The 17,330-nt window shown below is 51.8% G+C and overlaps 5 protein-coding genes across 5 annotated transcripts; 2 read left to right on the top strand and 3 right to left on the bottom strand.

Moving 5' to 3' along the window:
- Positions 1 to 560: 560 nt before the first annotated feature.
- On the top strand, positions 561 to 3,384 carry STEHIDRAFT_169636 (homeobox-domain-containing protein). Its single transcript, XM_007305845.1, has 4 exons — positions 561 to 1,097; positions 1,160 to 1,231; positions 1,284 to 1,295; positions 1,369 to 3,384. The coding sequence occupies exons 1-4, from the start codon at positions 843 to 845 to the stop codon at positions 2,500 to 2,502; spliced, it is 1,473 nt and encodes a 490-aa protein (XP_007305907.1). The 5' UTR covers positions 561 to 842; the 3' UTR covers positions 2,503 to 3,384.
- Positions 3,385 to 3,932: 548 nt separating this feature from the next.
- On the bottom strand, positions 3,933 to 9,007 carry STEHIDRAFT_140311 (uncharacterized protein; the record flags this gene model as incomplete). The annotated part of the gene is made up of 9 exons (XM_007305844.1): positions 3,933 to 4,756; positions 5,502 to 6,293; positions 6,381 to 6,473; positions 6,532 to 7,450; positions 7,549 to 7,610; positions 7,675 to 7,819; positions 7,912 to 8,049; positions 8,405 to 8,721; positions 8,773 to 9,007. 9 exons carry the CDS (start codon positions 9,005 to 9,007, stop codon positions 3,996 to 3,998), a joined length of 3,462 nt encoding a protein of 1,153 aa, XP_007305906.1. The 3' UTR covers positions 3,933 to 3,995.
- Positions 9,008 to 9,513: 506 nt separating this feature from the next.
- Positions 9,514 to 12,401, top strand: STEHIDRAFT_158435 (uncharacterized protein; the record flags this gene model as incomplete). Its single annotated transcript, XM_007305843.1, has 5 exons — positions 9,514 to 9,670; positions 9,772 to 11,582; positions 11,645 to 11,976; positions 12,059 to 12,164; positions 12,231 to 12,401. 5 exons carry the CDS (start codon positions 9,514 to 9,516, stop codon positions 12,399 to 12,401), a joined length of 2,577 nt encoding a protein of 858 aa, XP_007305905.1.
- A 471-nt stretch (positions 12,402 to 12,872) lies between these two features.
- STEHIDRAFT_60201 (FAD-binding domain-containing protein) lies at positions 12,873 to 14,788 on the bottom strand (the record flags this gene model as incomplete). The annotated part of the gene is made up of 8 exons (XM_007305675.1): positions 12,873 to 13,048; positions 13,140 to 13,518; positions 13,595 to 13,650; positions 13,716 to 13,794; positions 13,853 to 14,131; positions 14,189 to 14,258; positions 14,314 to 14,327; positions 14,390 to 14,788. 8 exons carry the CDS (start codon positions 14,786 to 14,788, stop codon positions 12,873 to 12,875), a joined length of 1,452 nt encoding a protein of 483 aa, XP_007305737.1.
- A 738-nt stretch (positions 14,789 to 15,526) lies between these two features.
- STEHIDRAFT_158433 (uncharacterized protein) lies at positions 15,527 to 16,375 on the bottom strand (the record flags this gene model as incomplete). The annotated part of the gene is made up of 4 exons (XM_007305842.1): positions 15,527 to 15,748; positions 15,871 to 15,944; positions 16,008 to 16,056; positions 16,118 to 16,375. 4 exons carry the CDS (start codon positions 16,373 to 16,375, stop codon positions 15,527 to 15,529), a joined length of 603 nt encoding a protein of 200 aa, XP_007305904.1.
- Positions 16,376 to 17,330: the final 955 nt, after the last annotated feature.

Below are 17,330 nucleotides of genomic sequence, written 5' to 3'. Positions count from 1 at the left end.
GGGATCCTTTGGATTAGAGGACGCCATATTTTGGTTGAGCAGTGGTTGAGCGAAGGCTTTCAGGCACTTTCCAGCGCTCGATATGTCTTGATTAGGTTAAGTTGTTTGGTTGCCACAGCGGCCCTGCCGACCGGTTCCTCTCGGTGCTGCTTCCTGCAACGCCCTTGCACTCGGGAAGAGTTTTCATTTCGTCTCATGTTCTCGTCAGGGGAAACTATTGACGCGTGTCATAAATCCTCGTGTCCCTTGATTCGTCGAGGCTGGACCTGCAAAGCGGAAACGGCTACTTGGCCCCACTCACCGATTACTCCAACTTTAGGAGCGTATCCTTTAGATTTTGGCGCCTGTTGGTGCGATCTATATTGCGGTTGTCGTGGTTCCTCGCATACCACCATGACTGTTTAATGCGATGCGGCAGTCGCCCTCCGTCGCCTTGGTCCAGCCCGGAGTCTATCCCGCATATCCCTCCACCTTTTCTTTTTCCTTCCTCCCACAGCCTTTCTCCCTTTCCCTTTCCCTTCCTCGACGTGTGGACCCGACTCCGCACGTCGCCCTGTACTCGTTCTTTTGCCTCTTGGATGTCTCCGCTTGAGTCTTAATCTCGAACCTATCTTACTTCACTCTCCTTGGTAGCAACTCACCTAGCAGCACTTACGATCACTCTCAGACGAATTATCACCCCACTCCGCGCGCGGCCTGTACACCCTAATTCACGCCACAGTCCCCATCCTACGACAGTCAAACTGACGCGCTTTCACCAACACAACGTCCCCTCCACGCTTCGGAGGTCAGCTTCGCATTTGGGAAATACGAGACGATACCCACCAATCGACGCATCGAAAATGAAGAGACGACACTCGGACGAAGAAAAGGACACTCATTCAAGCCCCTCTGGGTCCTCATCTCACGGGGAGGGAGGCATGGCCGATACTGAGACCGACACCGGGCGTGGTCAGCCTCCAGCCGGCCCCAGTCAGGTCCCACCTCGCCAGGCCGAACATCAACAGGAGGATGTGCCATCGCCACCGAAGAAGAAAAGGACGCGTACACTAACGACACCTCACCAATCTGCCGTTTTGCACGCTTTACTTGCCCAGGTAAGTTGTTCTTCTCGACAGTGAGGTTCATGAATCTCACAAGTCGCGCCACACCCTTTAAGTCTCGTTTTCCGACGACTGCTATGCGCGAAGAAGTCGGCCGCTCAATCGGGTTGAGTGCTCGTAAGGTTCAGGTATGTCCTCGTGCTTCATGCTGTCTGCGATTGCCTCTAACAACTCTGTTAGGTCTGGTTCCAGGCGAGTGGCGCTACCTGTGGATTTCCGACGTTTTTTTGAGTGAGGCTAACCACAGCTGCTTGAACTATTTCAGAATCAGCGCCAGAAAGCCCGTCGTCCGCGCAGCCAGAGTACAGCAACGCCTCTTGCACGGCCTCCTCAGTACGGCCCTTACTCTTCAGCACCTTCCACAACGGATCCGAGCGGCTCTCAGTTCGCAGCAGGGCCTTCCCACTTCGGTTCGTTCTCCTTTACCCAGTCGGGTAGCCAACATCCCAACCCCGATCCCGAACGAGCGTCACAGCTCTTAGACCCCACCTCGCGTCCTGAGTCTAGTGCGTATCTCTCCGGACCTGGCGTCCCTGGGCCCTCCACGCAGCTCCAATCCCTCTTTTATCATTCCCCCACTTCCCATAGTCCAGCGCAAGCCGGACCCTTGGCTGCCCCATGGAATGTTGAAGGATGGTCGCCTCACGAAAGGAGAAGCTCTGGTTCCAGTCGCGGTCGCGGACAGAGTCTCAGCCCGCATGCCGGTAGAGGCTTTGGAATGCATCCACCCTCACAGGAATACCCCATTCATTTACCCCCGTTGGTCTTCGACGAGTCAATGGCGCACCGCCGAAGAGCCAGTTCTGGCTTTCCGCCTTTGCCCGCTCATACACTTCCCTCCACGCCGTCCGCGATGCATCACCCCTACGATTCTCCCTTCACACATCACCCTCCTGGAAGCGGCTCCCTTTCGCTGCCAGGCTCTTCCTCCCACACGTCACGCACTCTCCCTCGTCTCCATATTCCTCCATCGTACTCGCACACGTCTGGCTCTCAGCTGGGAGCGTCTTCGTTCTCCCCTATCGCTTCCTTACAGTACGCGTCTAACTCCTTGCCTACCCCACCAGGCTCAGGATCTGCACTAGAGCTAGCACGATTTCGTCCGACAGACTCGCCCATCGGATGGCGAGCGCCCTCTCCTCCCCTTTCCGCTGGGCCTTCCACATACACGTTCCGTGATCCCGGCTCGAATGTGTATGATCCACGTGTACCTTCCCCTCCCGCTCGCACGACGCGCTTTGACCCTGTGCGCGATGCACAAACTGCGAACGACGCTGTTTCCGGCCCCTCCAGCGTTGGTACAGGTGAAGAAAGGCCCTCCACAGGCTCCCCGACTCCCCGGGCCGGCGAAGGCGACGACGATGCTCATGACCGAGATCAACAACCTCATGCCCCTTGACGAACGAGCCAGGCACCTCTGCGACACTTAGAACGTCTACACGTTGCACCCTCTACGCACCCTCATACAACCCGCTCGCTCACGCCTTATTTACGACGAGAACGTTATTCCATGCCATCTAACATGAATAATCGAGCCCGCCGCCTCTGCCGCCGTCTCTATCTGTTCTGGTATAATAGTATTCTCACTTCCGTTCTTTGCCTTGTCATCCCTAATCCCGTCTTTGGACTTAATACGCTCTTTTCTCCCACTTCGGGACGTTATTATACTGATTCGTGTTCAAGTTTTTTCTGTTGCCGTTCGTCTCTGTATGTATGCCACTCTTTTTCCATGCATCCAGACTCCCCGCTCTTTACTACTATTTCTGTCGTCGTTATCATTATCCCCACATCCATAATTCCCTCTGTCCATATCCCTACTTCCCTTCCACCGTCTTCCCGTTCTATATCCTCACTGTCTTTCCACCGCTGACGTCAGACTCCTGGACTCCATTTATAATTCCTACGCTACATCATATAATGGCCGTATGGCCAAGTACCTTATCCGCTGCACGTTGAACACCAACTGTTTACCAGTAATTCCTTAATTTCCGTTCGCCACATTCTTTCACACGTCCGTCCTTTGGCATCATATCCTTCCCTTCCTCTCCCCAAACTCCGTGTTGCTTTGTTCGGTGGCCCGTCGACTTGCACAGCTATTGCCGACATACCCTAATGATCCCTGTGTTCTCTACCGTTGGATTTCGCCTGAAGTTGAACATTGCTGTATTGCCACTTTGCGTACAATTCATCGCCTTCTCTGTATACAATACGTAATTCCACCTCACTCACTGCTTTGTTCTATAATACTATTTATCGGTCCATCATCGCAACTAAATTTGACTCATCCCGTGCGCTCAGTCCTCTGAGCTTTATCGCCATCGACTCTTCCGAGTTCCAACGCAGTCTGTGTAAGTCATTGTGACTCTTGAACGTGATGAGATCTATCAGTGCCTTGACGTTCCTTCGAAGCTGTCACTTTGTTCGTACTACGTCGAGTGATTAATAGAACAACGGAATGCTAAAAGCCCCGAATCTCTGTCGTAACGAGTCCTATACACTTTCGTCTCCCGGGTGGCGTCCAAAGCGTTCAGCTAGTGTTGCCCCTGTGGCCCAAAAAGTACGTGCCAGTGGACGAGTATATATCAGTCGATGAAGACAAACCTGTCCTTCGTCAGCTACTTCAGACCCGCAAACATCCCGAGTTCACAAAGCGTCAATGACCTCCCTAAGGCTCCGCGAGTTTGCTCTTCTGTCGTAGGTATCACAGCCTCCCACTGCGCCTATCCTACCTAAACTGCGACGGTTGCATTTGAGGTGATAGAGATATCCAATCATCTTGACACATCCGAGGTCACCTTCGTTGATATCTATGAACATCTTCTCCCCCATTGACAAGTAAACCAGCACAGCTGTGCGCGGCAGTAGTTACATTTCTGCGGACGGCCTCCAGTTTTAGCTACGTATCGTCTCCCCACTTCTGTTCCGTGCTAACAGCGCCTCCCGCAGTTTTCCTTCCCGTGTGCTCCTAATTTCTTCATCTTCAACACGACTGTCGGTATAACTCCTCGGCTGTGGCTCGTGACCAGCTACAGCATTGGCGTTAGCTGCACGTTTCGCAGCCTCAAGTCTAACCCTCAACTGGGCTTGCGCCCTTAATCTCCTCTCTACCTTATTATTCGTATTCGCACCAGGACCGTCCTCTATAAGGCTCGGAGTTCCGGTAGAGAGTCCATGACAGCTTGGATGAAGACGATCCTTTCGCGCCTCATTATTAGTGCCAACGCCGTCGGGCGCGGTACCCATAGAAACAGGTCCCATGCTCTGACCCCCCGTCTCGCCGAAGGCATCATGAGAGCTTCGACCGCTTCCCGAAGTCTCGCCTCGGTCGAGGCCTACTCGTGTCGATGTGGATGACCTTTGAGAAGCAGGTTCTGAAGGATAAGAATATGGGGAAGAAGATGCAGACGGAGATAGAGGTGTAGGTGATGTCGGATCGTGAGCATTCGTGTAAGGAGATGGGATGGTTTGGCGTTCTGCAGCTAATTTGGCGAGGAGCCGGGTGCGATAGTCTTTGGATGCATGATGAGGGTGAGACTCGATATGTGTTCTGTGAGTCGTGGCTGCAGACGTTAAGCTTGATGATGAGTGTGTGCTGCCGACATGAACTAAGTTCAACGACGTTGAGTTCGGCGCTGAATGCGGTGACGTAGGCTCTGCAAAAAGAAGAAAGGACACCGATCAAGCAGTCAGTAAAGTGTATACATCGGCAATTGATCCCGTGCTTAATTGAGGAGTAACCTGGCGACAATTGTGCACAATTGAACTTTATGGTCGACAAGGATGAGGGAGAAGAGAAGCACTTCGATTGATTGTCGACATTCAGAGACAGCACCAGTCTTGAAGAGCGAATGCTCCATAACTGGGTATATTGTCGCCAAGGTAGGTTTGTTAGAACGCCGTTGCCACAGTGAACGGTCAATAAAGTTCGGGATCGCAGCGCGGATGCACAGAGTCCCAGTAGCATCCGCCGGATGACAAAACTGCTACCGATGCAACAGAACGCCATTCGGCCGCCATCCCGCCGCACATCATTGCACGGAAGATGAATGAATACTGGAACGGCTGAATGTTGAACAACTCCCCATTCGAACCTGACTACGCAATGCGCGCCCGACAATCACAGGTATTACAACCTTCGGCCACCAGATCTGAGCGCTCGAAGCAAATCAGAGAGATGCCGAGGTAGACAATGGGAACTAGCGCAAGTCGAGGATGAGATGCATGTCATGGTAGACTCGGAGACCATCGAAGCTCGGTAGCGGCAAAGGACGACGACTACCTAGTTACCCGTCGTACCCGTCTGACCCGTTCAACATCCACCTCGAAGGCCCTTTCGTACGCCGTGATGGTTGAAAACACAACGAATGAAACTTTGAAGACACGGAGAACCACCCTTACCATGGTTATAACCACCATCTGGATGCAAGGTGGTATACATATCCGAACGACGATCTGGATTGACATCATCATCATCATCATGAGCCATTTCTGCATCCGACTTTTCACCTTCATCGATGGTACTATGGGCGTCCATGTTTTCCGAGGGAAGCGGATGGATATCGTCATTGATGCCACCGAATTGGGTAGACGGAGAAGACAATTCGATAGCCTCGATACCTTTCGGGGTAGGGCTTAGATCCGGCGTAACGACAACTCCTACTTCCGTGCTGTCGTGGTTGCCAAGTTGATTCGAAGAAGTAGTCGCCGATTGAGTGGCGTTGGAGGTCGTAGGAGGGTGCTGATGTTTAGAGGGGGCTGGGGGAGTCGCGCGCATTTGCCCTAGTCGTGCTCGCGTGCGTGCCATAATCGAGGGAGCAGACATTCGTATGCGCTCGGTTTCGATGACCGGTGTCGATGGTGCAGACGGGGTGTCTTTCTGTGAGGGCGTTAGAATATCGGGGACGTCGTCGGACATGCGAAGGAGGAGTGAAGGAATATTGTCCCCCTCACTCGTAACCGTGCGAGAGACTGCTCTCCGTGAGGTAGCACTAGCGGAAGGACTAGCCGCGGACTCGACTGACTTTGACGGTCGCTGGGGCTGTGAAGCTTTCCCTAGATGCGCTTGCACAGAGGCTAGGAGAGACTGAGGCCTTGCACGAGTGATGGTACGAGTGGCGGGTCTATTCGTCGATAGGCGCACTTCGATTTCGGATCGTATGCGTTCGGAGAGCGGAAGAGTGGTACCAGATTCTGACATATGAAACGATTCGTTAGTCCAGTTCAATCGTGGTTGACTCTCAAACACAAAGAAGCAGAAACAAAGTATGATGCCCTTACCTCGAATGTTTGACTCTGAAGTTCTTCCACTCGATTTCGCGTCGACACCAGCCTGGCCTTTGATAGAGAGCCCTAAAGGCCGTGGCTCGACATCTTCGAACGCCAAAAACACATCAAAGACAAGACATCATACAGGCAAAACATCACATACCTTGCACCTCAACATTATTAGTAGTTCCGACCCGCTCGATTTTAACGCTGGACGGAACCTTGCCCTTTCCCTCATCCATATTATGTATTGTGAGTGGCGATTGGTTTTCGCCAGGCAATGGAGAAGGGGATCGGCGTCCATCTTTCCCCATGTCTGTGTCATCGACATCTTTCCGGTCGTCGATATTTGGTGCACGCTCCTTTTCCTTCCCCTTAGCCTTCATTCCTGCTTTGACGTGACCGGCATGCTTCTCCACATCACCCCTCTGCTCCGTGTCTTGGCTTCTGCTCCTACTATGGCCCTTCGCCCTTCTCTGATCCCCACTTCGACTCTTACTTCTCGAATGACGTCGCCTAGCATCCCTCTCCCTACTCCGACTTCGTCCTCGATATTCGTTCCTACCCCCTCTACTTTCCTTCGACTCTCCAGCTCTTCGTCTTCCATGTCTCGCATCATCCAAGTCTATCACGTCCTCCTTCTCCTTTCCTTTCCTTTTATCCGTTACCCTGCCATCCTCATATCCATCCACACGTCCACGGCCATGGCCGTGACTAGGAGGTAACTGCTCCAACTCCTCCTCCAACCTCTCCATATCGATATCCGACTCACTCGACCCATCTCTCTTGTATCGCGGCGATTCGGGGGATGGAGACCTCGGCGGACAGACTAGGGTGTCGCGTTGAGGTAGTGGTAGTTGCCGACCGTTCGTATAATGAGAATGATGGGGAGGAGATCGCCGACGAGGTCGTGGGGAGGGAGAACGCAGACGTCGACGTGAACTTGATGCTTGGGGGACGGGAGATGATTCTCGAGTACGTGACCGTGACCGGGAGGGAGATGCGCGCCGTCGCGATGAACGAGCGCGAGTCGTTTGGCCGTGGTTTTGATGAGGCGGAGGTGCATTTGGTGGACTATCGTACTGTAACGTAAGAAGTAAGATAAGAAGTGCGGCGTTAGAGTTTTAGCTCACGATACTAATAAACGAGCTAGATGAGAAAGGAAAGGGAGTGGACTTACTTGGACGACTGAGTCGTATACTGTGAGGTCATTGAACGGTGATCGGAGGTAGGAATAGAGCTCTGTCGATCCACCAGTGTCTCGGTGAGTGATAGGGACCGCATTCAAGAAAGGAGTTTAGTTTACCATGCGCGAAATGTTCTGCATTGGTGTGCCTGCCTCCGTCGACGTATGGAGTATCCATGTCTAAGAATTCTGCGAGAAGCTTGATGGCGGATTCCGCTCGTATGTCGATGGATTTCATGAGTGAGACGGTGAACGTCGTCAAGAACTGCAACAAGCCATCCAAAGAATAGCGAAAAAGCGGGGTCCGCAAGTTCAGCAACGAGAAATATAGTCACATTGAGGAGACAAAAATCTCACCTCGACATCCAGACCGGGCCACACTTGTAGTTCGCGTCTGAGGAATATAGTCGCTCGACGGATGTAATCGGGGGATGCAGAGAATTGGGCGGGCGTTGGAGGGGAGCGGAAACGGGTGTAAGAGTTGGACGCTACGTGCTGTGTGAAGAGAGGAGTAAGCATAATTCGTCCCAGAAACCACACCATCGACCAGGAAAGAAGAGCAAATACAAGACATGCACAATACGATATATCATGCTTTAAAACAAGGACAGATTCTCGAGCGTATTGCGGGTGCTCGACAGCTGTGTGAATCATATATACCGATCGTTCGTCGATGACCTACATTCGACTGAGTCGAGACCCAACTCCAGGCTGTCGAACATAGGTATGAACGACACATAGGTTGCCAATCAAGTATCATTCATCACGAGAAGCGCTCGTGGTCGATCCAGTGCATTTTACGAACAATCACTCGTGTCTCCTTGGTATAGGGAAAGAACCTGGGACGAACCTTCGCATATAAATCATGCCTATACACCCACCGCCTCCAGTCGATCGCCCTCTCCAATGCATCCCTCTCCTCTCTCGCAGCCCGTTCCCTATCCCTATCTGCCCTTTCTCTCCTGCCCCAATCTCGCTCTCTTCTAGCAGGCCTCCTGTTTTGTGAAGTGGAAGCGGCAGTGGCAGAGAGTGGCCGAAGATCAAGAGCAGACGTACTAGATTTCAGAGGAGGCAAGAAGTACTTTTGGTAATCATACTTCGAACGGACGTGGTGTATGAGGTGGGTGGTGATTAGACATGAGCAAAGTGGGCAGCGTCGTGATTGCTCTATATGGGGTGATCAGTATTAGAAGTGAAAGGACAACCCAAAGTTCTTACCGCACCACACCACGATACACTCAAAGCAGAATTCGTGCGAACAACTCGGGAGGACCGTACGGTCTGCCTTTGACTGCAAGCAGATAGCACAGTTGTCCTCTTCCTCTTCCTGGACCTCTTCTATATCTGCGACTATTTCCTCATCGTGTTGTTCAGCTTTTGGGGACGCGGAAGGTGGAGAAACGCTGCTAGAGTCGAGCCTGATGCGCTTTGAAGGAGGTGAGGGCGAAGACATGCAGCTGCTCGTCGTGATCAACGACGTCCATGACCTGGACTGACTGTATGAGATCAACGGGAAGTTCCGGGCCGACGGAGTACTGGTTCCACCGCCACAATACTTAAGAGTGCAGGCATGCTCAAAACTCACCATTACGAGTTCGTTTCTACTTCGTTCATGAAGTTGGCTAAAAACACTACAGCATTGGTTTGTATGTTTTTTACCAATGCAATTGAGGGAGCGAGTTGAGCGAGAGCAGAATGGCAGTGCCACCGTGGCGTTTTTAGGCAACCTCTTCCCTGGAATCAGGCTCTCCGTCCGCCACGGCCCCTCCGTCCGCCACGGCCCCTGTCCTCGACCGATGAACAGTCTCTTCGGAGTTCTCTACCACTCTTCACCTGCTCGCGGCTGCACTTACCATGCTTATTACCGACTTATCGTCAGAAGGCATAGATACAAAGCTTTCGCCGTGTTCTAGCGGGCTATTGAACGTCGAACTCAGTCCATATTCAACAGTCGCAGAAATGCCTCCAGTCGCAACGCTTCCCGCTGCTCCCGAGTCTCAATCTCAATCTCAGTCAGATTTGATGGATATTATGGATGACGATGAGCTTGGAGGCTGGATGGAAGAGGAAGACCAGCTGGCGAGCGATCCATTGGATGTGGGCGGGCAACATGAAGGTACGGTTTCCGTGGCTGCAACACCACCGCACCGTGTTCAACATCCATGTCCTTTTTTTCCTTACTCGTTTGCACTTTCCAAACAACTTGGCTCGTAACAGGTCTACAGAGTAACGTAGGCAGAGACAACAACTCCCGAGCCCACAAGCGCGGCCATACAAGTGCACGCCCAAGTCGTGTTCGTGATGGGAGGACCCGGCTTGTACAAGGCCCCAGTCACCATCTCGCAGAACCTACGTCCTCTTCTGCTGTCCCCAACCTTCCGCTTTTGTCTGGACCTTCTCTAGATCTCTCTCCTGTCCTGTCTAGGGACCACTCCTCGACACTCGCTCACACTAAGGCATGCCTTACTCTTGAACAAACATCTGCATGCCATGCCAAACTCGTGCCAATAATGCAATCCCCAAACGACGAACAACACTCAACTCCTTCACATTCAAATTCACCTCAGACTCATATAACGCGGCATCAACTTAGCTATGGTATCGATTCACAACGAAACGCCTCCCTCCTCACTATGGAAGCACAAATCTTTCCTGGTGGTTCTCCTTCTCGAGACTCTCACGACTCAGATTCTGAGACAGAGGAAGACGAATTGTTACCTTCTTCTCGACCCCACCCATCTACTGCTATAGCTCCTCGCCCTTCATCTGTCCGAGCTGTGATGACTCCTGTATCTTTCCCTCCGTCTATGTCCTCATCACCTGTAAATCACGAGGAAAGGGTCGATGTCTGCATCCCTTCTAGCCCTCGCGCCGTAACACCCAGATCAGAGCAGATCGCGCGGAGCTCTATTCCTACATCTTCTCGGGATGCTCACCCCGCTATTGCTCCTGCTGTTCTCATTGCTTCTCTACCCTCTCCTTGCTTCAGTACGCCTGGCGCTAAACGATCATGTGTGGAACCCATCACAGAGAGACCCACTCCCAAAAGAGCACGAACGGGATCTTATGCAAGTCATTGTGCCTCCTCTGAGGATAAACCTATCCTCTCCCTTCCTCTTGCCCAACGGGGCTCTGGTGCTTCATATATTCTTGACGCTTCCCTGTTCTCCGCTATTCCTGTCCATGATTGGCATTCCATCCCAGCAGCCAACTCGACCCATGATAACGATAATAACTATTCACCTCCGCCAGATGCACATAGCGATGCGGATACCATCGTCCCCGAAACACCGCAACCACGCTCTCTCCTCATCTCTTCGTCGTCCTCTTCTTTCGTCTCTTCTGCAGCCTCATCCACTCACCCTAATCCACTGTCTCCACCGTCTCCAACTCGCATAACGACAGATCATCTCCTCAGCCGCGCAGATCCTGCATACCCATTCTCTCCCCTCGAAAGGCGCGACACATTCGTCTTACCGCACCACAACACCTATGAACGTGGTTCGAATACGTTCGCGAGCTCGAGCATCGCCGAGGACTCGGAAGCTTCGAGATTATCCCTCGACGAGCGCGGCGCCGGCCTGCCTTCGAATGCGCATCGTCTCGGTTCTAGACCTGTTCAGGACTCGAGATCCTCTTGTCGTCCTGGGATTATTGTACACTCCGATTCTGGCGCTGGGCACCCTCACAGCTCAACCTCGCTCGTTGTCCCTGCTGCTCCCTCTCTCCTCGGTCCAGCCACGACGGCACGAACTCGGAGCTTGAATTCGATGGGCTCTCTAGCCTCGATGGCATCGATAGAACAGCGGGTGCACAATGTCGATGTTGTGGACGAAAAGGACGCGGGTGCAGGAAGGACGAGGATGTTGAAGCTTGACTTGAAGGGGATGAACAGAAGGTGGAGGAGGCGGAAGAAGAGGATATCAGGAGGTGGCTCAGATGGGAGTGAGACTAAGCTGGTGGTCAAAGAGGGCGCAAAGGATATGGAGAGGGTAAGGTGTGAGGTGGCGGCGGCGTCACAAGCTGAGGTGTGTTCTACGTCATGCTTTAGCAGGCAGCTCCATGTGTGCTGACTTCGTAATTCGTACAGGATAGTGCAAGCAGCAGTGTTGGTTTCGTTGGGTACTCTCGAACAATCGACAAGAAAGACTGGGGCGAGATGACTGCTGTGGCCCATCTGGATCGACGATTCGTCGTGGCTCGTCTACGACCTGACGGGCAACGTCTAAATGCGAAGGAATCTAGTTCTAAACGTCGCGGAGCACGAGATTCGAGGCGCAAGAAGGATTCACTATGGATCGTAGAACAGCATAATGCGACCTTCAGATTTGAGTATGAGAGGATGATGAGGAATGAGCAGAAGGCTTTGCAGAGGCAGAGTCAAGCAGAGACAAGTTCGAGTGGGAATGGACATACAGCCAAGTACGTAGAATCTTCGTCTCAACATCAATCTTCGTGTTTCGCTAATGCCTACATTCCTATCGTTTTCTCGCGTGGCGTGTAGTGTGGCGCCTGAAGTACCTGAGCACGAGAAAGAGAAAATATTCGTTAGGGCGAAAAGAGTCAGTATAAAGCAGGGCCAACCTTTACCTGAAAGTATCATGAACCATGTGCGCCGCTCTCATTTTTCACTATGTCTTATCCTCATAGCTGTACTTACACCCGTGACGATGCAGCTCGTATGGAATCTTGGCAAGACAGACGAACCATTGGTCTGCCCAGATGGAAGGCCGACCGTCGCTCATCTCACTGACCTGAATGACATCTTCATTCGGAGAAAGGAGAGACGAATGAATCGAAAGGTGGATTGGGGAAAATTAGATGCCATGGGCAGGAAGTCGGATTGATCAACTATCAATGGGTCTCAAAGTCATGGCGGCACTTCTTGGGTCAAGTTCCTTACGATCGCGGAGCGCGAATGCCTCAATGCTGTCTAACCCTTAATACTCGACGAGATTAATTGTATGAGAAGCGAGGCAGCTGTGTGGTGTGGAAGAGGACACATGAGTGGAGGCTCAGGTGTTCGATTGTAACCCATCTTATTGGATATGATTGCTCGACGCAGGATTATCTATGCGGCATTTCAAGTCCATGATGCTTCGAGGAATTGTTTCTGTGGATTAGAGCCGGCTTGACTGATGATGCGTCTCAAAGGGGGGACATGCGATCTGGAGGTGATGTGGCGAAGGATGTTCCGGCTATCGAATTCCATGGAGTAGAAGCGGATAGAATATTGCGGGAGTCTATAAACAGTGGTGACAAGTCTGCATGATTCTGGCGCATGGCGATGTACAACAAATATTCTTACAAATTCGTATTCATGACTGGGTCAAACCCTCTAAGCTGTGGCGGGGGGGAATAGCAAACCATCTCGAAAAGATCATCTCCGGATCATATTTCTGCTTTAGCTCCCTGAGCTTCGCATAGTTCCCGCCAAACAACGCTTGCGCTTTACTCAATCCACTGTTCGAGACCGGCACAAGCTCTTCGCTCTCTGTACCATCACATCATTGGAACAGTGAATCAATAAGTTATAAGGGATTCAAACAAGTAGATTCGAGAGAGAGAGAGAGACATCGACGCACCATAGTTTCCATAACCCGTATTCTCTTCCGGCGACACCTTCTTCTCCCCACTCAATACAATATCCGTCAACCTCGTCGCAACCTCTCTGACCTTATTCAAATTCTCCGCCTTCTCCTTCTCACTAACGTCCTTCGGCGCATCCCACGCTATAAACACCATCGTGCTCACCCTTTCTCCCCTCCAATATGCGGTCTCGCCTTGAGGAACGGACAGGACTTTGCCGATGGGGAAGAATTCGTAGAAGTAGGTGATGCGGAGATTATGCGATTTGGTGGCGAGGTGGAGAGTGGAGAGGAGGGTGGAAGAGATGGAGGGCTGGGGCGTGGAGAGGAAGGTGGACTTGAGGTAGTAGGAGGAGCCATGGTGCACGTTTGCGTTCTGTGTTGACGTTGCGTCATGAACGAAGCGTGGAATGAGCGGTTAGGAGAATGAAGTTTAAGGAGGGAGCACTCACCTGGAGAGAATTAAGCTTTTCGTATGGTATTTCACCAGTGCCATCAACGATCGGCCCTGTGGTTCGATATAGTTTCAGTGTGATCGCACGTCGAATGTACGCGGAATGGAAAGCAACTCACCCAAATCTAAGAACTTCTTGAAATGCGCTCTTCCCTCTTCTTCCGAGCCGTTCCAAAACATGACCAGAATCACACAAGGCTACACAAGTATCCCTGAGTCTATCGTTCGAACGAAAGATAATGGCCAGAGTACGCACATTTCCGTCCGGACCCGTTGTAAACCCCTGAAAGATCGTATCCCTCCCATCTGGCCCAGCCTCCCACCACTCTTTCACGACCTGCGTCAACGCCTCCGCCTTGCTCCCCTCATACACGACAATACCTGCAAACACCGTCTTCCGCTGAGAGTGGAGTCGCAACACGAACTCGGTGACAATCCCGAAGTTGGAGCCACCGCCACGTATAGCCCAGAAGAGGTCGGGATGTTCGGTTGCAGATGCGGTGAGGACTTCGCCGGAGGAGGTCACTATAGTCGCCTAGGCAGGTAAGGGGTGGAGATAGTGGAAAGAAGACGAGGACGTGAGTTAACTTACCTGAACTAGGTTATCGATTGAGAGACCGTGTTGGCCTGTGAGAAAGCCGTAGCCGCCTCCGAGGACGAGTCTGTAAGACGAGGACATCAACACACAGCGGCATGATCAAGGCTTGAGAATCTCACCCGCCCACGCCAGTCTTTCATAGAAGTTTTGTTTCAGACGATACGAAAATTGCTTTTGTATAATGAAGAGACATACGTGATTGACAGTTCCTCCAACCGTAGCAAGACCGAACTTTATTGCCTCCTTGTCAACCGTCTCCCAAACGGCTCCTCCACCAACATAGGCCACCTTCTCCTTCTCATCAACACGTACCCCCGCCAAATACCTTGACAAATCCACGACTAAACCACCTTCAACGCTCGATGCCCCTGCAGGACTATGGCCACCTCCACGGATGGCGATAGGTAACGCGTTCGCCTTGGCGTAGGAGAGTGCTAGAATCACATCGGATGTGGTTTTGACGAAGGCGACCACCGAAGCTTTACGAACCGCATTGGCGGCCCACCGAGCGATGGATTCGGTGTATGAGGGATCTGAGGGGGTAATCCAGTCACCTTCGTAGCCGGCTGGTGGGGTGGAGTGGGTGTTGGGCATGGTGGAACAGAGTGGGGTTCAAGTTAGATGATTGATGTTAAGGTACGAGTGTCTTGTTCTGGAGAAAATGAGCAAGAGGAAACGTCAATCAGCTTTGGGAATCCGAAATTCCCATCCGTCGGCGGTGTGAAGTGTATTATACATTCGACCTTGCTGATAACCCGATAACACCTGAAGGTCTTAAGGGCTCGGGAATGAAGGATAAGCATGGAGATGCAGACCTTGCAATGCTCAGCGATGAGTAAAGATGATCATAGTTGTCGGTAGGGTATCCAACTCTTTCCAGTTGGGCCAGGGCAGCGTGAATTCCCGCGCTGGTGCCACTCAGACTTTGGGCCACATTATATACAGATGCAAAGAGAAGTATGGTACAGACGTAAAAATTGCGACACAAGGGAGATATAGGGCCATGACAAGGAGGGCCAAGTGTTGAAAGAGGAATACCCCTCTGCAAATATACTAGAGCCGAACAGCGGACTTCTGCAAGACCTCTGCCCTGCAAAAGGACCGTACCACAGTGCGACGACGATCACGGACCCATTCAAGGCCAAGTCCAGTCAACGGCACAAACTGCTTTGCAATGTGGCTTGTGCCTCTTCCAGTCATCTTTTTGACACTCCCTCCTGAATGAAGAACAGAACTGTTATAAAAGGCCAGATCCAGCCGTTCGGGACCACGATAGAAGCACTCACCCACAGTACCTACAGTCGAATAATCAGGAGGACACCTTATAAAAACCTAAAGGTGTATAGATCCAAGTTTGTACATACCGGACAATACTACATCCTGCACAACGTGCCAACTCCTTCTCGCCCATAGCCGTTTCGTCGTCCTCGCAGTACGCACAGCTACCTGACAGACCAACAAACTCGTCTTCAGCTGTACGACGGTGTGGATCGCCCATGCTTGGATCTTGACCGAATCCTTCCGCAAGTTCGCGGCTCTCTTGTCGGCAGGCTTCTAGACAGGGTCCAGGATCCATGGAACATAATTGGTGAAGCTGAATAGAGCCCACAGGTGTCAGTCGGGGGAAAAAATCGGCGAGGTCTGAGAGGTGATGTGTATATTTAGGAGTCGCATACGTGAAGATAGAGCATAGAGTATTCGCTCTGAAAGATAGGAATGACATTCAAGGACGTCTCTCTTGCAGGCTTCTCTGAATCACGAACCCTATAGGTCAGTACTAGGAAAACTACGCGTTATGAAGATAGGGACGAACCGCAATACTTGCAGTGCCACTTCTGGCTATGTTTTGCATCATGGACAATCTGGAATAACGTAGAAAAATGATACTGTGCCCATCTCGTAGCGTCACAGCTGGATACTTACGTCCTGCATGTGTCCCAAAAGAAAGTTATTCAGGAAGGCTTTCGCCTCGTTGGTCGTCATACCAGGCCTCCAATTTACACCCTCAGGCACTGGAATCAAGTAATCCACCTCCAAAATACGCTCTTGGCGGTCTGTTGACGAGGTGCCACTGACCACGATTTCAATAGCTACGGAGACGAGACGACCAGACGCGTCACGACGAGAGGCGGGGTCGCGAAATTCCTGGAAGGATTTGGGTGTGGCAGTTTTTTTGAGCATAGTGGATATATATGTCGGTGAAATTAATGACTGCTAAAAACCCTTTAGTAAAAGCCAGGATGTGTACTGGTAGTTGGACACCTACTTCGAGTTTTGCTTCCGTGGACGATGTGCCAGCGACATCACGGATTCCCGCCGACGCTTACAATCAATTGCACCGAATAAATGGTGGCATAAGGTGGCCGTGGGTTACCTGCGGTTATATCGCACCTGAAAACACTTATTTGCGCTGAAACAGGTTGTTAAAGCTTAGATACGTACGGAATGTTGGATTAGCTTGGCAGGAGACCCATATCCAGACCCGCCGAGTTCGGCTGGAATCGATGCGTCACCAAAGAAGGTGCAGTTTGGGACTCAGCGTGGGACTTGGCAGCAGCCAGCGCACTCATTATTTTCGAGCTGAATCCCTTTCGCGATCGAGTACCGCAATCATCCGCTCTTCTCCCAAGGTTGAAGAATTCGCTGGTCCCCCTTCGTCTTCACCATCATCCTCTACTCACGCTCCCCAAGGCCTTTTTATTTCACATGGCGCTACACGATGTCCTTGGATTGGCAGCGAGAAGAGCGTGTGTCGACGGAAACGGCGGTAGATATGGGGCGATGTCGGTCAGTGTCGTTCTGTTAGCCTCTCGCTTCGTACATGCTCTGGTCTTTTTCTACATCCCCTCCGCATAAGACGAAGCAGACACTGTGCTTCGTCTTTGCACTAGGGGTTGATATCATCAGGGTGCAGCGCGAATGTTGTCGCACGCGACGCGTCGTGGTATGCGGCAAATTCTTCAGGACTCCGCGACATTGATGTCCTCGATGCTCGTGTTACTCCGTCTTGTCGTCATCTCGCATGCGGCTCTACGCATGCTCATGTACCATGGCTGGTCTACTACATTTTCTGTAATTATTCACTTTCGTTCCTTCCCCGACCTGTATGCCACTCCCTGTACGCTTTATGTATCGC

Source organism: Stereum hirsutum, assembly GCF_000264905.1.
Source record: "Stereum hirsutum FP-91666 SS1 unplaced genomic scaffold STEHIscaffold_10, whole genome shotgun sequence".
NCBI lineage: Eukaryota > Fungi > Basidiomycota > Agaricomycetes > Russulales > Stereaceae > Stereum > Stereum hirsutum.
This window is presented reverse-complemented; position numbering and strand designations above follow the sequence as displayed.